At 31.2% G+C, this 24,936-nt stretch overlaps 2 protein-coding genes across 3 annotated transcripts in view; one reads left to right on the plus strand and one right to left on the minus strand.

Moving 5' to 3' along the window:
- The window catches only part of LOC126880252 (lipoamide acyltransferase component of branched-chain alpha-keto acid dehydrogenase complex, mitochondrial), an 89,811-nt gene extending 67,177 nt beyond the window's left edge, over positions 1 to 22,634 (minus strand). Inside the window, exon 1 of one of the 2 annotated variants that reach the window (XM_050644020.1) lies at positions 21,709 to 22,634. In XM_050644020.1, the coding sequence (XP_050499977.1) occupies positions 21,709 to 22,600 (892 nt within the window). In that variant the 5' untranslated portion in view covers positions 22,601 to 22,634. The remainder of the gene's footprint in view (positions 1 to 21,708) is intronic. The other variant, XM_050644019.1, reaches the window with a different exon arrangement.
- LOC126880251 (nuclear receptor-binding protein homolog) overlaps positions 1 to 24,936 on the plus strand; it is an 842,193-nt gene that overhangs the window by 640,507 nt on the left and 176,750 nt on the right. The window lies entirely within an intron of this gene.

The raw sequence follows: 24,936 nt of genomic DNA on the forward strand, positions 1-24,936 counted from the left end.
AAAAAACTGCTACAAATTTGCTATAAGTTTTGAACGCAAAATGAGACTTTTAAAATGAAACTTAAACTACTCATTGATCATAATCAAACGAAAGAATTAGTTCAATTATTTCCGTCATTAAAATCATTAAATAATGTACCAGAAAATAAGTTAAAATTTATAAAGAAAAGCTTTGTAATTTGCTCACAGAATTTGAAAATCGTTTCAAAGATTTTGAAGATATATGATTTTCCTTATCAGGTTTAAGAAATCATTTTTCAGTTCAAATTGATTCCGTACCAGTCTACATTCAACTAGAAATTTTATAATATTTTTGCATTTTAGAAATCTTTGCAAATGTCCGCAAGTACTTACTTACTTACTTAAGCCGTCCTCTTGTACCTTACGGTGTCGAGGTAAGTGGAGAAATCAGACGTCTCCATGCCTTTCGGTCAGTAGCTAGTCTTTCTGCTTCTCTCCACCCAATATTCCTTTTTACGCAAGCATTTCCAATATCTGCGTTCCACGTTCTTGCTGGCCTGCCTCTTCTTCGTTTGTTGTCGGATGCCGCTTTCCATATCCTCTTTACAGTTCTACCTTCACCTATTCTCGTCATATGTCCGAACCACGATAACTGTTTCGTTTCAAGTCTGTCTAAGGTCCTTCCAATACCGCACCTTTCACGTATGTCTTCATTTCTTATACGATCACGTCTGGTCACCCCGGATACCGCTGTGTCGAAAAAATGTCCGAAAACATGTCCGAAAGTACATAGCTAAATTATTTATAGTTCGACTTTTTTGCGAACAAACAAGTTACATTTTGAATAATGTACATTTAGGTGTAATGTGTAATGTACAATTGGAATAAATACTACAAAATCTCCACCCGAAATACAAAGAATCATGAACGAGGACGTAAAACTAAACTAAAACTTAATACAAGCCATTAAGAGGGTAGGCGCAAAATTGCGGACCAATGCGGCCGTGTTATTTTGTTGTGAATCGGTACGATCAGTCGGATTTGTTTTAGTTCATTAATAGTCTGGGCTGATTATCGGAGAATAGGCCATTTTTGGGAAAACTTATTTACAAAATCGAATCTTATGATTGTATATATTAATAATATAGATAAGCAAAGTCCGCAGATAGTGTGCTACTTTTTTTATAAACAAAATGGCGGACGAAAATCTTGTTTTTTTCAATTTTTGCTCTATAACTCCAAAGATTTTAATTTTAGACCAAAAATACCCAAATAAAAATTCACCGCAATTAAATTCTGCATAGAGACGTGTTTTTCCCGATTCACTTCGACGAAAACTTTCCCCGGAAAAAACGGGTTTTTCCAACAAAATCTTTAATTTTCAACTAAACTTTTAGATAAGTAGTTGTTAATCAATAATTAAATAACTTGGTAACGTAAAAGCCCTTTCCGTTTGTATTACAATTCCAGAAGCCGATGGAAATTGAATGAACAGTTTAGCAACAATTGAAATGTTAATTAAAAATTAACGGTCGCTATAATAACGACAATAATTATGATGCGTAAGAAAAACTATGATTTTTTCATAAAAACACACTATACCTATCTAATGTACAGCTGGTTCAAAAAAAAACTGATACGACTCTTAAAGCGTATTTTGTAGAAAATTGAGCAGTGTACTTTCTTCTTCCTCTTCTTTTTGTTTTTGGTCTCGCTGCAAGGCAATTACCAGCACATAGGCGATCTTGATGTAGTCTGGCTCTAAGCCATATCAAAATCGCTGACTATGTTCTTGTAAAAAGCTTTTGATGAGGTGTGATATAATGAATATGAGTTTAATTATATTTAATTTATTATATTTTGAAGGATAAATACTTATTATTAACATACCGTCACTGTTACTGCCAAATCTTAAAATTGGTCAGATAACTTCAACCTCAAAAAATGGCTGTTTGTTTATTTATTTGTCTGTCATAATAAATGTAATATAATGTCAGACCAATCATACACTGCTCAAAATGATCAAATCTTACTAAGAGTCGTATCAGTTTTTTTAGGAACCAGCTGTACTTTACAGAATTGAAATTGGACTATTTAAGCGGCCTCAGGAATATTTTAAAATTATAAACAATTTTTTGGCTTATAAACAAATAGAATATCTCGGGAAATATTAAACTAAATTAAATTGTAAAAACGGTATTCGAAAGACAGCGGTAGGACGCTTCTTTTAAAAGAAAAAATGTTTAATTATGACAACTGGTTCCTGAGACACAACCGGTCAAAGTTGACCGAAATTTACGGCAAAGATATAAACAATAGGATCATAATTTTCAAACCATCACCTTTTTATTTTTGTCCTCTTTCTTCACACCAATTTTCATATCTTTAAAATCCTCATAACATATATTATTATAATAAAAACTATCGATAATACGTGTGAAAATTGCCAAAAATAGCAAAATTCCAATCAAAAATTAGGTTGGAGAAAATGTAACCCTCAAAGTTCAAAATCGGTATACGTTAAAAAAATGCATTTTCTCGGCTTCCCATGGAGCAATTTCCTTCATTCTTTTTTTGTTCCCAAGTAACTCGAGTAGAGCCATCGAACTAACGCATTATTAAATGTCAAGCTTGCTTTTGTTTTGTTATAATAAATTAATTTATTTATTATAACACAATATTTTAATTTGTTTAAATAAAAATTGTTTAAATAATTATACAGCTTTCAAATGAGAATATTTATGTTTTTAACTTTAAAAGGTACACTTGTAGTAAGTTTATCTAAAAAAAAGCCTACAACTGGAAAAAATATGTAATTTTCTGTTCTTATAAATAAATTAATCTATTATAACAAAACAAAAGCAAGTTTGACATTAAATAATGCGTTAGTTCGATGGCTCTACTCGAGTTATTAGGGAACAAAAAAGAATGAAGGAAATTACTCCATGGGAAGCCGAGAATATGCATTTTGTTAACGTATACCGATTTTGAACTTTAAGGGTTACATTTTCTCCAACCTAATTTTTGATTGGAATTTTGCTATTTTTGGCAATTTTCACACGTATTATCGATAGTTTTTATTATAATAATAGATGTTATGAGCATTTTAAAGATATGAAAATTGGTGTGGAGAAAGAGGACAAAAATAAAAAGGTGATGGTTTCAAAATTATGATCCTACTGTTTATATCTTTGCCGTAAACTCTGGTCAATTTTGACCGGTTGTATCTCAGGAACCACTCGTCATAATTAAACGTTTTTCTTTTAAAAGAAGCGTCCTGCCGCTGTATTTCAAATACCGCTTTCACAATTTAATTTAGTTTAATATTTCCCGAGATATTCTATTTGTTTATAAACCAAAAAATTGTTTATAATTTTAAAATATTCCTGAGGCCGCTTAAATAGTCCAATTTCAATTCTGTAAAGTACGTTAGATAGGTATAGCGTCTTTTTATGAAAAAATTATAGTTATTCTTATGCATCATAATTATTGTCGTTATTATAGTGACCGTAAATTTTTAATTAACATTTTAATTGTTGCTAACCTGTTCATTCAATTTCCATAGACTTCTGGAATTATAATATATACGGAAAGGGCTTTTACGTTACCAAGTTATTTAATTATTGATTAACAACTACTTATCTAAAAGTTTAGTTGAAAATTAAAGATTTTGTTGGAAAACCCGCTTTTTCCGGGGAAAGTTTTCGTCGAAGTAAATCGGAAAAAACACGTCTCTATGCATAATTTAAATGCGGTGAATTTTTATTTGGGTATTTTTGGTCTAAAGTTAAAATCTTTGGAGTTATAGAGCAAAAATTGAAAAAAACACGATTTTCGGGCGCCATTTTGTTTATAAAAAAAGTAGCACACTATCTGCGGACTTTGCATATCTATATTATTAATACATACAATAATAAGATTCGATTCCAGCAATAAAATTGCTGGTAAATAACTTTTCCTTGTATTTTGCTAATTAGCCCAGAGTATAAGAGAAAGTCACATATACACTCTCTGATGATAGCTTAGGAACTTGAAACCGATTAGGGTGTTTATTAAATTGAGGGACACTCTCTGATTGAATTGAAATATAAGACGTCTCTAGTTTTCATTTTACAACAAAAATATTATTTATGGAAGAACATAACTTCAAGAAAACTGTCTAAAAAATTCAGTTTGAGCGGAGTAAAATTACCTAAAATACAACATGTTTAATATCCCCACCGACTCGCTTTGCAACAGCTTAAGCGTAGTGAGAAACGTTCAACAGTTATTCCCTTCTCTTTTGTAAACTACTCTGCGATTCTAAAACATTTTCCGGTGTGCATCACTTTACCATTTGACAGACCAAAAAGAAATGGGAAATAAAAGTTGTCAAAACTTTAAACGCGTTTTTCTCAAAACTGTTTTTATTAACCGGTTTTATTTCAATTCAACCAATTCAACAAAACCAATTCAACTAAAAAGCTAACTCAAATGCTACTAGACTGATCCACCTGAAATTTTTCATAGCTTTTCTTTGGACATTTCGTGAGGTAACGCTGTCGAGATATTTTTTGTTTTATGCCTATTTTTTGTTTAACAATAATAAATATATTGATTGGCACCTTTTTTTAACAAAAAATTTTGTTATTTTGATTTCCGAGTGATATCAAAAACTCAAAATCACAAAAAAAACTCGACAGCATTACCTCGAGAAACTCATAAAATATTTTTGAATTTTTTGTTTCATATGATCCAATGACGAGTTCTGATGTCTACTGCAAAATCCATTTTTTTGAGGTGTCTGTAAAAATTTGCCACTGTTGGCTTATTTTTCAATATTGTGTCTTTAAATGTTTTTTGAATATTTGAATTGTACTGAATAAGTCTGTCTATTTAATTTAAAAAATAATTCTACTATTGTTTCAAACAAAATTAACAAAATTGTGTTTAAAATGTTGATTTCAAACCATACCCCTCCCCCCCTTAACAACATTAGTAAAAAGTTGAAAATTCGAACATGTTAAGGTAACAAATACTACGAACGGCCCTCGGTAATAGACCAAAAATATTTTGTGGCCCTTACTAAAAAAAAGTTTGCCCACCCCTGCTGTATAGGCTGGAATGCACTTTGGAATAAAATTATTTCTTTGCTCGTTTTAAAAAATTTTGAAAAAACACTGAGACTCGTCCATTTTTATATATAAATATACGCTTTTTAAACCTAAATTTGAATGTACAGGGTGATTCACGCAAGCCTATCATAGTCCATAATCTTTATTTTTAATGGAATACCCTAATATATTATAATATTTTTAAAATCTCAACGAACCATATCATGTACGCTGTATTATGAATAATACAGGGTGAAATTTTGAAATTATAGTGTATGGAAAATACTTATGGAATAAAATTGTTTGTATCCTTTTTTTTTTGAAAATTATAAAGAATCCTAGGATACGTCAACTTATACATTCAAATATGCACTGATTAAATATAAATTTAAATATACAAGGTGATTCTCGCAAGTCTAGTATAGTCCATGATTTTTAATTTTAATGAAACATCCTGTATATTTTTATGTTTTTAAATTCTGCTAAGCGATATCAAAAAGTGTGTTATGTAGGGCTATTATGAATAATACAAGGTGTAATTTTAAAAATATGTATAATTTTCGTTAAGATATTCGTGAGGAAACAGTAGCGATCAACAGGTAGCCAAAACGCGTTCCAATATTACGGCTGTAATTTTGAATATTTTTTTGAGATATTTGGCACAGGGTCTAGTACTATTCGGCGCCGCCGGTTCGGCGCGGCCGGTTCGGCGCCGCCGATTCGGCTTCGGCCGGTTCGGCGCCGGCCGGTTCGGCGCCGGCCGATTCGGCGTCGGCTGTTTTGGCGCCAGATTATACCTACGTTACTTTTTTAGAAATTTAAGAGGCTCTTGATTTATATCTATACCACACTAAAAAAATATATTAAATGTTATTTTTTCCAACTTTTGTAAATGTAAGCTATTTAATTGCACATAATTAATTAAAAAATTAATATATTATATATATTATATATTATACAGTACAATTTTCAAAGGAGGAAGACCTAACCCTTCGGTCCAAACCTAACTTTCGGGTATTATTTTACATCTTCTAAAATTAAAATGTCGAAAATTGTTCTCCTGACTCTACATTTTTTGTTAAAGAAAATTTCAGACTATCATACATTAACAACTATTTTTTTTCTCTCTCACTTTGCCAAAGTATCTGTCGCCGAATCAGCCGGCGCCGAATCGGCGGGCGCCGAACCGGCAGGCGCCGAAACGCCGACGCCGAATCGCTGGCGCCGAATCGCCGGCGCCGAAACGGGCCATCCCCTTTGGCACACGTATTCGTAATATAATAAAGAATGGCGGTACAGAGCCCAATTTGAAAAATATATTAATATGTGGAAATTACTCTGTAATTAAATACAATATTAAAAAAACCAGCCTGCACCGCCATTTTTTATTTCATTAGTAGTTCCAAAATGACACAAAATCTAGGCATCGGATAAAAAAGTTTATTTGAAGAAAGTGTATTTTTTTGTTCTTCTTAATTGTGGTACAGGCTCGTTTTTTTAATATTGTATTTAATTACAGAGTAATTTCCACATATTAATATATTTTTCAAATTGGGCTCTGTACCGCCATTCTTTATTATATTACGAATACGTGTGCCAAATATCTCAAAAAAATATTCAAAATTACAGCCGTAATCTTTGAACGCGTTTTGGCTACCTGTTGATCGCTACTGTATCACCTTAAGATATTAAATACATACCTTACTAAAATTTTGAAATTAATAGTTTATGTTACTTTAAATAATGGTATTACTTTTAAAATAGGCTAAATAAAGACATATATTTTCTAAACTAAGTATGCATAAATATATTGGGTTTTTTATTTAATGTCTTGACGAAATTTATTATTAATTTCAAAATTTCATCTTGTATTATTCATAATGGACCCTACATAATACACTTTTTTGAGATGAGGTTGTGAAGTAGCTTCTAAGAACATAAAAATATACAGGGTGATCCATTAAAACTAAAGATCATGGAATATGCTGTACTTGCGTGAATCATCCTGTATATTTAAATTTATGTTTGTAAAGCGCCCATTTGAATTTAAAAGTTGAGGTGTCCCAGTATTTTTTATAATCGTCCAAAATAAGGACAAACAATCTTATTCCATAAGTGGTTTCCATACTTTATAATTTAAAAATTTCACCCTGTATTATTCATAATACATCCGATATGATATATTTCGTTGAAATCAGGTTGTTAAGCAGCTTTTAAAAATATAAAAATATACAGGGTGTTCCATTAAAAATAAAACTTATGGACTCTGTTAGACTTGCATGAATCATTTAAATTTATGTTTAAAGAGTGCACATTTTTATTTAAAAATCGACGGGTCTCTGCGTTTTTTATAATTTTTTGGAACAAGGACAGAAATAATTTTATTCCATAAGTGCCTTCCACACTGTATAATTTCAACAAGTCACACGTATAGTTGAAGCTTTTAAAACATGTCTATTTTTATAGACCCGTAGGTTGAGTGTACATAATTTCAAAATGTGAAAGTGTACAGGGTTATTCACTATATTTTGACCCCCTGTAAACTGCTTTATTTACAGAATTAGAAAAAAATGTAAAATACAAAAGTTATTCGATTTTTCAATTTAGATTTTTTGACATATATATCACACTAGTGACGTTATCCATCTGGGCTTGATGACGTAAACATATAGATAATTTATATTATCGTATAAACATTAAGATAATTATTTATACAGGGTGTCCAAAAAAATTATATTTTTTAAATAAATTAATTGACACAAAAAGAAGAATGTATGTAATTTATTTAATTCAAAATATATTCTACTGCTGTCAGAAAACAGAAATAAATGTTTATGGAACAAATAAACATTACTGTTAAATTTCACAGTTACTTTAATTTTTCACTTAAATTCAATGTTCAAACTGCCACCCATCCGCCTCTTGTCAGTTTGAACATTGCATTTAAGCAAAAAGCAATGTTTATTTGTGTAATAAACTTTTATTTCTGTTTTCTAACAGCAGTAGAAGATATTTTGAATTAAATACATTCTTCTTTTTGTGTCAATTAATTTAATTAAAAAAAATTTTTTTTTGACACTTTGTATAGATAATTATCTATGTTCATATTACTGAATAGAGAATTGAATAACCTTTCAAATGAGCTAGCACACGACCCCTATTCTCGTTTAAAAAAATAGTCGATTACGTCATCACGCCCAGATGGATGACGTCACTAGTAGGATATATATGTCAAAAAATCATAATTTAAAAATCGAATAACACTCAACTTGCGTGTCTATAAAAGAATATACAATAGACGTTTTGTACAATCCTGAACCTGAATCCTTTTTGAAATTTTTTAATTGTTTAAATTACATCCTATCTAAAAAAAAATAAAAATAAAAAGAGGTCACTTTTTTGAAGAAAGGAGAGGGGATAAATTGCCTAAAAATAATCTTATTTTTTAAGTAATTAAAAAAAATAAAAAATAATTCAGGTTATATAGATGTTAAAAATATTATTAACCCCGCAAAAACTCGCAAAACCCCTTAAAAATCCTGAAAACATAGTTTTGGGGGGGGGGGGGTTTTAAAGTGTTTTGTCCAATGTTTTTTAATGTCTTAAAGAAAGAACTGTTACTTCAAGTTATATACCCATAAAAAATTATTGATTTGATCTATTTTGAAGTCGATAAAATGAGGAAAATCCCCCAAAACCTCCAAATAATTGTTTTTAGGGTTTTTGAAGGCTTACGTAAAAATCTGAAAAAATTCAGAATCGTAGTTTTTAATAAAATACACAAAATAAAAAATAGACTTGCAGCCATCTCTAAAAAATAGTTATACGCATTTTTCGAAAAAAAGCATTTTGAGTTTATGTACACTTAAGCTATAGGTCTACGAAAAATAGACATGTTTTTAAAAAAATTGCAATTACGCGTGTGGTTTTTTAATAATATAGAACGTAAAAAAATTTAAATTCTGAGAGTGAGGGCGTTTTGCCTAACTTACGAGGGTGCCCTTTCAGTTTTAGTTTTAAATTTAAATTCTAGATAGCTTTGACACGTTTAATTGTAGTGGAAGTAAGGTTAAATGAAATAGAAATGTAAGGTAAAGTAAGGACCAGATGACGCTAGTCACCTAATCCATTCACGTCAGTTGCAGTGTAATCCATTCACGTCTCATGGTTGATCACTTCGAGTATGGAGCAGCAGGACTACGCCTCTCCGATGATGACTCCAATCATCATCATTCTCTTTGCCTTATCCCTACGCGGGGTCGGCTTCCCTAATTGCATTTCTCCACACAACTCTATCTTGGGTAATATCAATGTCAATCCCCTTTACCAACATGTCCTGCCTTATCGTCTCTCCCCAGGTCTTCTTTGGTCTTCCTCTCCTACTCCTTCCAGGAATCTGCACTTCAGCTATTCTTCGTATTGGGTGATTAACGTCTCGACGTTGAACATGACCAAACCATCTTAACCTATGCTCTCTCATTTTGGCATCAATTGGTGCCACACCTAGACGTCCCCTAATATACTCATTTCTAATTTTATCCTTCTTTGTCACTCCACTCATCCATCTAAGCATTCTCATTTCCGCCACATGCATTCGTTGTTCCTCTTTCTTTTTCACTGCCCAACATTCAGTTCCGTACATCATAGCCGGTCTTATGGCTGTTTTATAGAATTTTCCCTTCAGCTTCATTGGCATTTTTCTGTCACACAACACACCACTCGCTTCTTTCCACTTCATCCATCCAGCTCTAATTCTACTGCACGCCTCTCCATCTATTTCTCCATTACTCTGTAATACCGATCCTAGGTACTTAAAAGTATTGCTGTTCACAATCATTTCATTATCCAAAGATACCATTTTATTTGTAGTAACTCCATCTTTAAATGAACATTCTAAATACTGTTTTTGCCCTACTTAGTTTTAAACCTTTTTCCTCCAGAGCTTGTCTCCACTGTTCCAGTTTTTGTTCTAAGTCTCTTTCACTATTTCGTACTAACACATCATCAGCATACATTGAGCACCATGGAATGTTACCCTGTAGTTTCGCTGTTATCTGGTCCAAAACTAATGAGAATAAATACGGACTAAGCACAGAGCCTTGGTGCAATCCTACTTTCACATGAAATTTATCAGTCTGTCCTAACACTAGTCGTTACTCCCTCATACATATCCCTCACAATCTTTACATATTCACCAGGGACTCCTTTCTTATTGAGTGCCCACCACAGAATCTCTCGAGGAACTCTATCATATGCTTTCTCAAGATCAATGAATACCATATGAGCGTTTGTTTCTTTACTCGTGTATTTTTCCATCAACTGCCTTATAATTAAAATTGCATCTGTTGTTGATCTACCCTACATAAAGCCAAATTGATTCTCGGATATTTCGGTCTCTTCACGTATCCGTCTCTCAATTACTCTTTCCCATATTTTCATGGTGTGGCTAAGCAGTTTTATAGCCCTGTAGTTTGTACATTGTTGTATATCTCCCTTGTTTTTGTAAACAGGTACCAGTATACTGCTTCTCCATTCGTCTGGCATTTGTCCAACTTCCGTAATTCTATTAAATAGACCTGCTAGCCACCTTGTTCCTGTCTCTCCCAATGCTCTCCATACTTCCCCAGGAATATCATCTGGTCCTACCGCTTTTCCTTTCTTTATTCTTTGAAGCGCTTGAGCCACTTCCTCGTTTGTTATTTTGGTGACCATTGCTGCTACTGTCTCCGTTGACTCTACAGGCTGTCTGTCAAATTCTTCATTTAATAAGCTGTCAAATTATTTTCTCCATCTCTTTTTGACATCCCTTTCGTGAACTAGTATTTTATTATTTTTATCTCGCAGACATCTAATCTGATTAAAATCTTTTGCTTTCTTTGCTCTCTGTTTGGCTATTTTATATATGTTCGTTTCGCCTTCCCTGGTATCAAGTTGATCGTATAGGTTTGAATACGCTTCTGCTTTGGCTTTTGCTACTGCTACTTTCGCTTCCTTTTTCGCCACCATATAGTTTTGAAGATCTGTGTCGGATCTGGTTTCTTGCCACTTTTTATATAATTTTCTCGTCTCTTTTATTTTTCCTTGTACTTCGTTTGCTACCACCAAGTCTCTTTATCCTCAAACTTTTTTCCTGACGTTTTCCCAAGTATTTCAATAGCAGTCTCTCTAATATTACTGGCCATTTTTCTCCAAATTGTATTAGGGCTTCCTTTCATGTTCCAACATATTTTTTCTACTATTCTTCTCCTGAATAGACCTTCTTTCTAATCTTTTAGCAGCCACCACTTGATTTTTTGTGGTCCTCTCCGATATTTTTGTTTAGTTTCGCATTTTTACTTCGATGTCCAGAACAAGCAGCTTATGTTGTTGACTTACTGTCTCACTAACTATTACCTTGCAGTCCTTGCATTCACGTATGGCTTCTTTCCTTATCATGAAGTAGTCTATTTGGGATTGATGTTGTCCACTTTTGTAGGTAATAAGTTGAGTTTCTCTCTTTTTAAAGAATGTGTTAACAATCGCCATATCCAATGCTGTTGCTAATTCAAGCATGTCATCTCCAGCTTCATTTCTAGTTCCAAAGCCTAATCCCCCATGTATTGTTTCATATCCTGTCTTGGTTTGGCCCAGCTGTGCATTGAAATCACCTCCTATTATAACTTTCTCCTCTGCTGGAATATCACTCAGTACGTCTCCTAATTGGTCATAGAAAGCTCTTCTTTCATTCTCACCCAGACCTGTTTGGGGAGCATACACACACACACACACACACAACATTAAATACCTCTTTATCAATTACAAATTTCACAGACATCATTCTATCACTCGTTCTTACAACTTCTACAACGTTATCTTTCATTTCACTATCAGCAATTATACCTACTCCATTTCTAGTGTTACTACTCCCTACATACCACAATTTGTATCCTTCACCTAGTTCTTTTGCCCTTTGTCCTTTCCACCTAGTTTCTTGAATACAAGCAATTTGAACTCTTCTTCGTTTGAGCGCATTCACTAACTCCAGACTCTTACCTGTAAGACTACCAAGATTCCAAGACCCTATCCTGATTTTTCTAACCTGTAATGGTGTTCACCCTCAGATAGTCCTCACCCGGAGATCCGAACGGAGGCTCATTTTACTTCCGGAACATTTTACTTCAGGAGATGCCATCATTTCAGTATAAGTTTTTATTGCGTTGGAGAAGGTCTTTTCATTATTATGGCCTGAAAAGATTTTTTGGATATTTGATGCCTGAATGCCTTTTCTCTCAGCACCATACCCTGCCTTGCACGTTTAGCGAATACACCATCAATGCAACCAAAGTGCAGTATTACCCCACACCCGCCCGCATTTTTCTGTATAGGCCAGGATCCCTACTGTAAGGACTGCCCTATAAGCCAATGTATTGTTGCCCGTATCCCGCCACTAGGAGGCACGTACTTTATTCGGGATACTTTATTCGATGATGACTCCAACAAGAGTCGAAAATCGACGATTCAGAGTGCTGTACTGCGCTCCGTATTCTAAGTGAAAAATAAGATTGCTTTGCCTTCGCATTGCAACTGAATAAAAATGGTATACATTTTTATTTTTTTTTATTTTATGAAATAGAAATGTATATCCTTTTTACTACAAAAACACGCTTAGGGCATTCAAGATTTCTGACGTCAGAGCATTGCCAACACATTTAAGCGCGTTCGCGGTATGGTCAGGGACTAGTCCACGACAAAAATCGCATGCACTTTTTAAAATAATTTAAATAATACCGTTAATAGATAAATATACAAGGTGTTTTTATTATTAATTAATATTAATATTTAATTATTAACTATTAATGTAGTGGTATAATTATCAATCAACGATAATACATTAAATAAATATAATTAGTCTGGGCTGATTATCGGAGAATAGGCCATTTTTGGTAAAACTTATTTACCAGCAATTTTATTGCTGGAATCGAATCTTATGATTGTATATATTAATAATATAGGTATGCAAAGTCCACAGATAGTGTGCTACTTTTTTTATAAACAAAATGGCGCCCGAAAATCGTGTTTTTTTCATTTTTTTGCTCTATAACTCCAAAGATTTTAACTTTACACCAAAAACACTCAAATAAAAATTCACCACAATTAAATTCTGCATAGAGACGTGTTTTTTCCGATTTACTTCGATGAAAACTTTCCCCGGAAAAAGCGGGTTTTCCCAACAAAATCTTTAATTTTCAACTAAACTTTTAGATAAGTAATTGTTAATCAATAATTAAATAACTTGGTAGTGTAAAAGCCCTATTCGTATAGATTATAATTCCAGAAACCGATGGAAATTGAACGAACAGTTTAGCAGCAATTGAATTTTTAATTAAAAATTTACGGTCGCTTTAATAACTACAATAATTATGATGCATAAGAATAACTATGATTTTTTCATAAAAAGACACTATACCTATCTAATGTACTTTACCGAATTGAAATTGGACTATTTAAGCTGCCTCAGGAATATTTTAAATTTATTAAGAATTTTTTGGCTTATAAACAAATAGAATATCTCGGGAAATAATAAACTAAACTAAATTATAAAAACGGTATTCGAAAACCAGAGGCAGGACGCTTCTTTTAAAGAAAAAACGTTTAATTATGATGAGTAGTTCCTGAGATACAACCGGTCAAAGTTGACCGGAATTTACGGCAAAGATATAAACAATAGGATCATAATTTTCAAACCATCACCTTTTTATTTCTGTCGTCTTTCTCCACACCAATTTTTATATCCTTAAAATACTCATAACATATATTATTATAATAAAAACTATCGATAATACGTGTGAAAATTGCCAAAAATAGCAAAATTCCAATCAAAAATTAGGTTGGAGAAAATGTAACCCTCAAAGTTCAAAATCGGTATACGTTAAAAAAATGCATTTTCTCGGCTTCTCATGGAGCAATTTCCTTCATTCTGTTTTTGTTCCCAAGTAATTCGAGTAGAGCCATCGAACTAACGCATTATTAAATGTCAAACTTGCTTCTGTTTTGTTATAATAAATTAATTTATTTATTATAACACAAAATTTTAATTTGTTTAAATAAAAATTGTTTAAATAATTATACAGCTTTCAAATGAAAATATTTATGTTTTTAACTTTAAAAGGTACACCTGTAGTAAGTTTATCTAAAAAAAGCCTACAACTGGAAAAAATATATAGTTTTCTGTTCTTATAAATAAATTAATTTATTATAACAAAACAAAAGCAAGTTTGACATTTAATAATGCGTTAGTTCGATGACTCTACTCGAGTTATTAGGGAACAAAAAAAGAATGAAGGAAATTGCTCCATGGGAAGCCGAGAAAATGCATTTTTTAACGTATACCGATTTTGAGCTTTAAGGGTTACATTTTCTCCAACCTAATTTTTGATTGGAATTTTGCTATTTTTGGCAATTTTCACACGTATTATCGATAGTTTTTATTATAATAATATATGTTATGAGTATTTTAAAGATATGAAAATTGGTGTGAAGAAAGAGGACAAAAATAAAAAGGTGATGGTTTGAAAATTATGATCCTATTGTTTATATCTTTGCCGTAAATCCCGGTCAACTTTGACCGATTCTATCTCAGGAACCACTCGTCATAATTAAACGTTTTTTCTTTTAAAAGAAGCATCCTGCCGCTGGTTTTAGAATACTGTTTTTATAATTTAATTTAGTTTATTATTTCCCGAGATACTCTATTTGTTTATAAGCCAAAAAATTGTTTATAATTTTAAAATATTCCTGAGGCCGCTTAAATAGTTTAATTTCAATTCTGTAAAGTACATTAGATGGGTATAGTGTCTTTTTATGAAAAAATCATAGTTAGTCTTATGCATCATAATTATTGTTGTTATTATAGCGACCGTAAATTTTTAATTAACAATTCAATTGTTGCTAAACTGTTTATTCAATTTCCATGGGCTTCTGGAATTATAATCTATACGAAGAGGGCTTTTACATTACCAAGTTATTTAAATATTGATTAACAATTACTTATCTAAAATTTTAGTTGAAAATTAAAGATTTTTTTGGAAAAACCCGCTTTTTCCGGGGAAAGTTTTCGTCGAACTGAATCGGTAAAAACACGTCTCTGTGCAGAATTTAATTTTGGTCAATTTTTGTTTGGGTGTTTTGGGTGTAAAGTTAAAATCTTTGGAGTTATAGAGCAAAAATTGAAAAAAAACACGATTTTCGGGCGCCATTTTGTTTATAAAAAAAGTAGAACACTATCTGCGGACTTTGCATACCTATATTATTAATACGTACAATAATTAGATTCGATTCCAGCAATAAAATTGCTGGTAAATAACTTTTCCTTGTATTTTGCTAATTAGCCCAGAGTAAATATGGAATTAAAGTGCGCATACGATTTTTGTTGTAGATTAGTCCCTGACCACTCTGCGAAGCACTTAACATAGATAAAAGTGTTAGTAGCACTTAAATTATGACTTTTCATCATGGCAATGTTTATTGTACAGTGAGAATCTAGGCATTATTAATTGTCAGTGATATTTTTCTTCGTTTTTGTTTACAATACAAATACACTACTCCCAAGAAATTAACGCACCACCTTAAAAATGAGTCATTTTTATGTCTCGAATTTCCTGAACCTGTCGTCCGATTTAAGTAATTTTTTTTTAAATATGTTATAGCCTTACTCTTTAACAATGTCGCTGTAATAATATTGTTGCTATACAGGTAAATTGTCATTGTATACCGGGTGTAACAATCAAACTGCGTTTTTTCAGTACAACCCTGACCATAGTAGCTAAAACGTGTTTAAAATCGAACTCTCAAAATTAATTCAAAAAACCAGTGTAATACTAACAAATATTTCATTAAGTAGTGATTAAATAGTGTAATATTAAACAATAAACACCACAGATACAGTAAGTCACTTTAATGTTAACAGTTTTTATTATTATTATCGAATAATATATTCATATCGGAATATACCTAAGCAGATAACCTACAAAAGCTAAGACAAGTAGTAAAATTGTTTACTGTGGACTACAGAAGTTGTTTGCCAGGACCGTATTGTGATTAAACAAAAATGATGATTAAAATGAATAGTTTTATCCAACCTGAAATTTTTACTACTAACAATACTCCAAATAGCTCCTCTACAAATCAGTTAAATGGATCACCTACATATTCTTCCGTAACCAACCAAACACCACACACAAACATATTTCCATCAAGAAAACAAGGAATTATATTTGATGCAATTGAAAATACCAAACTAGAAGATTACCTCTCTGCTCTGAATCTTTTGCTACAACCAACCGACATTACTTTCTGTTCAAGGTTTTCAAATAACAGAGTATGTATATATTTAGCAAACGAAAAACTAGTTGAGGATTTTATATACAAAAATGAAAAAATTAAAATAAACCAACAACTCTTACAGGCTCGCAGACTTGTTAACCCAAGTCAGCGATTAGTATTGTCCAGTGTCTGTCCCTCAATCCCACACTCGATCTGCATTAGAATCATATGGTTTAAATCTTCAGTCACCTTTAACATTCCTAAGAATAGGTACATCTACACTGCAATTCCAGCACATTTTGAGTTTCAGACGCCAAACCTACATATCTCCACTAAATAACCAGACACTACCAAATTCATTCCTTATAACACATGAGGAAACATCATACAGGATTTACCTATCATTAGATAACCAAGCTTGCCAAAGATGTAAGCAAACCAACCACTTCACAAAAAACTGCCCAACGTTTACTTCGATTACAGCTGATAATTCAACATCAAATAACCTTTTTCCAAACCATTTACCAATTCTAAAAACCAGAAAAAACAATTACCAACAACAATCAAAAGAAGAAAGTACTATACAACAAAAAATCCAACCACTAACTACACAACAAGAACCACACATACACCCAACCAAAGAAGAGTCACAAGCAACAAACAACCTAAAAATTGATCTAGAAAATGAGGCAATGCATATAAACAAAGGTAGAAAACAAACCAAACGCACAATATCCCAAATCTCTCCATCGGCTACTACACCTACAGAGGAACATATTTCATAACACCAAAAAATAAAGAGAAGAAAGTCAAATCAGATCAAAATATCAAAACAAAAAAAAAACAATAGAAGAAATGCTAAGTTACAATAAAAGATTATATGATAACCCAAATTTTAACTACCCTCTAACTTACGAACAGGTAATAAATTTTATTGAAAACTGTGATGGCTCACCAGATCCATTGAGTATCGCCAAAACGTATGCAGAAGAAACAGCAGAGATCGCAAATCTGTTAAATAAAATATATCCTTACCTGAAGGACCGAAAAATTAAAGTCAAATCCGCACGAATAAAATATAAAATATTAAAACAGAGTAACCTAGAAACAGACTTAGATAGCGACGCATCTACCGAAACTTATTAATATATTAACCGAAACTTATTAATATATTAACAAATACCTACAACATATACACCGATACGTCAAAAATGAAGAGAAATAAAAGACAGTAGAAAGCAACGCAAAAACAGACTAGTTTGTGAAGGTGCAAAAGTGTTCTAAAGGTAAAACAGTGAACAGTAAACAGTGAAGAGTGAACGACGGAAATATAATATAACCAACTACCTAAAAAATGATGCCCTAGATAGAACAGGGGTCACCAATTAGTTTCCCTGAGGGTCCGTTTCGAAAACTTATGACACTTCCGGGGTCCGGATTTAATGCTACCTGTGTCTGGTTGTTCTGATTCGGTTTCTTTGCAGATTCTTTTTTAAAAACTATCCCCTATATACAAATCAGAAGGGTGCTGGGCGAAATTTTTGGGCAGAAAATTGTTTACCCGAAAATATGTTTTTAACATTTTAAAGATCTAAAAATCTTAAACAATCAAGATCTGTCATTTTCCCAAAACTTGACAGATTTCGGGTTTTAAGCGATTTAAAATTTGACAAACAATGCGAAAATAAGCATTTTTGAAACTTGAAAACTCATGTTTAAACTATTATTTTTTCGGTTGTCAAGTGCCTAAATTGAAGTTTAAACATTCAATTTCAAGATTCTGATGAGTAGTCGTGGCTTATTTCAATTATTTAGACCGTTGTTTTTAATTGTTAATTATGCGCGAAAATTCGCGCGAAATAAGCCCCGATTACTCATTAGAATCTTGAAATGGAATAAATAAACTTTAATTTAGGTACTTGGCCACCTGAACACTAATAATTTACATATGAGTTTTCAAGCCTATCGAAAATGCTTATTTTCGCATTTTTCAGATTTTAGTCGCTGATAACTCGGAAACTATCAACTTTTCAGAAATATGACAAGAGACATTATTTGTTTAAAATTGCCCGCAAAAGACAGAAAGGTAATTTTGAATTTGTTTAAAAAAATTGTTTCGCCCGGCACCCTTCTGATTTGTTTAAAAGGGACATATTTGAACAGGAATCCGCAAAAAAACGAATAAGAAAATTTTTATTTTGGACACAGTTAAGAATTTATATTGTGAATGTTAATGACCCTTTCTTTAAATCCACTTATTGAAACTGAGAAATTTAAAATAAATAATCATAGTACAAAATGGTAATTAACATGTTCTCTTTTCTACATTAGTTTCAATGCAAGCTGTTTGTTGCAAACTTATTAAATCTGAAAACTATTTCAATTAAATGCATAGCTGAAAAGTACTCCCATCTAAATCGACTTATATTAGAAAGGAAATGAATATAAAAAAAAGCACGTGACAATTTTATATAGCAGTTTACTTAAATTCAAAATTAATGATTATAATAAGTATGTATAATAATAAGGGGAAAACTCTTTACAAAATTAAATTATCAGTGAGAAAAATGACATTTTTTATTATAGACAGCCTGTCTGAAGTTTTGAGTGAGTTTAGTGCAACTGATTCTTATTAGGGAGTTAAGATATCTGTTAGCTGAGATCTGTACCGATTTTTTATAAAGTTCATTCTTGATAAAGCGACTTCGCACACATAAGTTGAGCCAAAGGTAGTACACGATTTCATGGCCAAACATTTTCAAAATTACCAAACACTTTATTCTGCATTCAATCGCGGTCCGCCCAAAACTAGCTCACGGTCCGGATGCGGACCGCGGTCCGCCAATTGGTGACCCCTGCCCTAGAAGAAAACATAGATACCTACTCAAAATACTTTCTTAACTTAAAAATTACCAACTACTTCAATAATTGATCAAACACACATTGTAATACACATATTGTAAACTTATGTATATTATTTATATGAACTGTAACAGTAATCTAAATACGCTAATGACCCTGCGTGGTAGATGCGTTAATAAAATAAAAAAAAAACTGTGTTTTTTTTTTCAAAGTTCACCACACCCTGTGGAATATTCTAGCATTTATAAAATACTGAAATTAAAACCCAACTACAGCGTCAGATTTTCTTAACATTCTGTTTTTTGATTCAATCGCTTATGTTGGATAATAAAAAAGTTAGGTATTTTAACATCTAGCCATGTTTTTCATCAATACAGGGTATGCGACAAACTTTAAAGGATAATTCTACATGAAAAAGAAATTACAGTTTGCTTTATAAAGCTATGTCCACAAATAATTCGTTTCCGAGATACTGGGTGTTGAAATTTTTCTTACAAACTGACGATTTATTTATTGCTCTAAAACCGGTAGAGATATCCAAATGAAATTTGGTGAGTTTTAAGAAGTAGTTATTGCGCATTTTTGACATACAATTAAGAATTTTATATTCACCATTGGCGTGCATACGTGTAATACGACCCGTATGAGCGCCAATGGAGAATATAAAATTCTTAGTTGTATGTCAAACAATGCGCAATAACTACCTCTTAAAACCTACCAAATTCCAAGTGCATATCTCAATCGGTTTTAGAGAAATAAATAAATCAACATCTCGTAGAAAAATTTCAACATCCCGTATCTCGGAAATGAAGCATTTGTGGATATTATGTTTATCAAGCAAACTGTCATTATTTTTTCATGCAGAATTACCCCTTAAAGTTTGTTTCACTTATTTTAGAAACACCTTGTATTGATGAATGTTAAGAAAATCAGAGGCTATAGTTGGGTTTTAATATCAGTACTTTATAAATGCTACAATCTTCCACAGGGTGTGGTGAACTTTGAGAAAAAAACACAGTTTGATTGGTACACCTGGTATACAATGACAATTTACCTAATAGCAACTAATTTAGTCTAATAGCAACAATATTATTACAGCGATATTGTTAAAGAATAATGCTATAACTATAACATATTTAAAAAAATCACTGAAATCGGACAACAGGTTTAGGAAATTCGATACCTCAAAAATTACCCATTTTTTAAGTGGTGCGTTAATTTCTTGGAGTGGTGTAATATCTATAATTTTTTTATTCTAATTAATGCTGTCAATCTGTTTCTTGCCGAAATAGATTAATTAACAACAATATTATAGTGTATGTATAATAAAATAGATCATTTAATATTTTTAGGCTACAAATGACAGGTGCATAAGATACTGAATAGTATTTTAATACGAATAAAATATATTGGATTATAAAAGGGTATATTAGAATCGCGTTTTAGCTTTGGCTGCTTTGGTTTTACGTTTAGTATGTACACTTCGCGTCATATAAAACTGGTACACTTTTTTTTCCCAATATAAACCTATGTTCAGACTGACAATTATTGTTCGTGAATCACGTCGTTGTTGCCATCACAGATAACGGAATTGCACTAAATCTAAATACAAAAAAATAACGTTTCAAATGTATATTCCGAACTGTAATATGTACATATATTTAAATTCCAAACTTGTTCACTGTAAAAGTTGTTCATTTTGTATTAATTTAAAATTAAATTTTTAATTTTTCCAGTGTGTTTTATTTATTATTCTACACAACTTAATGCAGTTTTGTCCTTCAATTTACGAGAAACTAATCACACCTCTCGATTTGACATTAAACATAATAATTTAAAGTCATGTCAAGATTTATTATCTATCAATATTTTTGAATTGAAATATTTTCATAAATTATAATAAAACACGAATCAATGTATGGATACTTAATTGAGATAAGGGAAAATTACAATTGTTGTAGTTTTTAGTACATTAAAAAATGCGGTCTGTCGCACAGCCCCGTTTTTACCTAGTTTGATATAATATTTTCGTTGAACTGGCAACATTGTCCTAGAAATTAGAATGACACTTGTGACAAGATCAACTTACACAACTTGAAAAACACGATTTATAAGAGTTGTACCAGTTTTTTTTGACGCATAGTGTATATGAGTTAGCAAATGCTTTCTTCGGTAGCTGTGATTTCGCTTCTAGGCATAGTCTGGGTTCGTTCATATGTACATACAGGGTCGTACCTAAGGCACGAAGATGAAGGTCGGTTGATAAATCACATGGAAAAATTTGGAAAGATTTGTAGACGAATTATTAAGTTACAAATCTAAGATACAGAATAAATACTTTATACTTCATAAATATTGTTAAAAAATAGTTTCTAGAGGTGGTTATTAAAAAGAGAAAAAATACTTGAAAAAAATCAATTTTGTTACATAATTTACCATTGTTTTGTAGACTTCAACCTATATCAATAATAAAAACATTTAAAAATCTTACCTATATTGTGGGCTTTATGATATATAATATTCTCCACTTTTTTGTCTACAGATGAATTTACTATTGGATACTTCTTTAAAGAATTAGATATTGCTTTAACAAAAAATGGTAGTGACGATATCTGCCTATCGTGTTTATTTTTTAAAATATTTCTCAATTTGGATACCTCAGTTATCTTAATTTCATCACCATATACAAAATGAGGAATTTTTAGAGCTTCAGTCATCGTATTTATCATTGATTTTTGAAATCCTTTAATTACTTCTATGTTATCACCTTCTGTCGATTCACATTTAACTTTTTCCCTTTGGTCAATTAATTCTGTATTATCTATGGATCCTCCTAAGAATTTGAGGATATCCTCCTTAAGGATTCTTCCATTTTTCCCAGTTCCTTGAACTTTGTTTAGATCTATACTATGTTCTTTAGCTAATCGTCTTACTGAGGGTATGCAAAGGCTATTTGCGGTAATGTCAGATCTTGAGGACACTTCTATCTCTCGTAAAGATTCCTCTTCAGATTTTTTTTCTATATGTTCGCTGCCCTCTACTTCAACATCGATCAAAGGCTTTCCAACTAGGGCGGTATCATCCACATTGTAATACAATTTGGAAATCACGCCGTCATATCTACTTGTTATAGTTACGGAAGCTTTGTCACTTTGTACCTCACAGATATTATCGAACTGGGAAACTTTGTCACCTTCTTTTACGTACCATTCTTTCACTGTAACCTCTTTGATACCTTCACCAATATCGGATAATTTAAAAGACACTTTTCGTAATAAATTTCGATAGATATGTAAATATTTCGCTTGATTTACACATGTTTGTTTAAAAGTATTCACAGCCAACATGGTAGCGATGCGAGTCGACCTGACACTAACAGTCATTAATGTTAATATATTCTTATCTTTGTTTTTCTGTTAACGAAGGTTAAGCAACACTAATTATGACATTCTTTATCGTTTTGAAGTAAATATAATGTTTGTTCGGGCCTTTCCGAGTTTTTACACTGTTTACAAGTTTAATTTTATATTTTTTACCTTTTCCGGTCGAAAATGAGTTTTATTTTTAGGTTATTGTGAGTTTTATAATAATTAGTATAATGAGGTTTAATACAGTTTTTAAGTATTAAGGATTCGTTGTTTTTAATATTCATAATTGCGTATCTTAAGGCTCATTGGTAATAATTTTCAGGTGTAAAAACTTTTAATTTGCATTTTACATAATAAAATAAAAATTAAACTTTGTAGGATAGAAAATCAAATAATCCTCCACTATAATTTTTTAATTGATAAAAAAATTGAAGATTAGTATTATCTTCTATAGATCTTCATTTTAAATACACTGCACGTTAGAGGAAACGGGGCACCCATAAAATTTAAGAATTTATTTATCTTTTTATTTTTTTCTTATTTATATCAAATTAAATAAATTGTGTATTAGTAAAGTGTAAAGTCAGTTACTCATGTAGCACGTCACCTGACGAAAATATTAAATGCATTGAAAATTTCGATGTACCAGTACAATTATACCAATAAGTGAATTATAGAGTTAATAAAAGACAAGTATCACTCGTTTCAATAATGTGTGTTGCTACCACGTGTCTGGATGACACTCATCGTTCGATTTAGCAATAACTAATTATGTTCTTTTGGGGAAAACTGGTACATTCCTCAATGAGAGCAATTTTAAGCTCTTCAGATGTTGGAGCAGGTATTCGACGACTTATCTACACTCCTTTTGAGAGTATATGTATATTTTGAGAGTATAAATAACCTCTTCTGTTCATTTTTTGAAATGACACATATACAGAAAAATAAAAAATGTATAAATAGAAAATCCGATATAGACAAATTAAGTAACATTTATTGTTACATATTAGCATATCAACAAAAAAATTAGCACATCATAATCTGATTTTCTATCATACAATCCAACATCAAAATTTATATATACTTTAGACAAATTGACTGGACTAATTGAACTTAATTTATTTTTCATAGATCAAACTAATAAAATCTAATAAAAATTTATATTGTTACTAGTTTTACTTTCCTTCTACATAAAGTATATACACTTTATATATTTCGTGACATATTTCAAACATGACAACATAATTGAAGTTTTTAAAATAATTTTTCATACCTATGTGCATAATTGTCCTTTTGGTAAAGTTTCAAATTTTTTCAATGTAATCTCATGACTAGTAAGTAATTAAGAAAATTGTAAGTACCTACATAATTTTTATATTTGTATATTTTTGTCAACAGATGTCTTGAAAAAGAATTAAAATAAATTCGAAAGCTTGACAGTAAGTCAAAGAGTTTCCTGTGTCTTGTTGGCCAAAATAGACTGCATCCTCAAGAATCACTGCTTGATATTTGAATATACAGTCAAGAATACCATAATCTTATATATATATATATATATATATATATATATATATATATATATATATATATATATATATATATATACAGTATGTCCCTGTAAGTTGTATCCATATGGAAAACTTTTTTATTATTAATTTTACGAAAAAAAGTTATTCTTTATAAAAAGCTCTGCATGGTCCAAAACCTAAGATTCAACCATCAGATATAAAATGTATGTCAAAAAGTTTGAATTTCACTCAAGAGTAAAGTAGCTTTATTTTTCACAATATTGAAAATTGCTATTATGAAAAGTTGTTTGGAATTAAAAACTATATTCTAATATGCAATTACATCCTTCTAATTGAAAATTTTTTTTTTTTTTGAAAAATTATGGATAACTAACATTATTTTCAGTAATTTTAATTCTAATAACTCTTTTATTATTAATTTTACGAAAAAAGTGATTCGTAATAAAAAATTCTGCATGATCTAAAATACTCTAAAACCTAAAATACAACCATCTTATGTCAATTTTATACGAGGTGTGTCAAAAAAGATAAATTTAGATCAAAAGTAAAGTACCTTTATAGTTCAAAATATTTCAATAAGAAGGATGTAATTACATACTGAAACATGGTTTTTAATTCTTAATAACTTTTCATAATAACAATTTTCGATATTGTGAAAAATAAAGGTATTTTACTCTTGAGCCAAATTCATATTTTTTGACATAGGTACCTTGTATAAAATTGATAAAATTTGACATAAGATGGTTGTATTTTAGGTTTTAAGACCATGCAGAACTTTTTATTAAGAATCACTTTTTTTCGTAAAATTAATAATAAAAGAGT

The sequence above is a fragment of the Diabrotica virgifera genome, chromosome 2 (assembly GCF_917563875.1).
Source record: "Diabrotica virgifera virgifera chromosome 2, PGI_DIABVI_V3a".
In the NCBI taxonomy this organism is placed as follows: Eukaryota; Metazoa; Arthropoda; class Insecta; order Coleoptera; family Chrysomelidae; genus Diabrotica; species Diabrotica virgifera.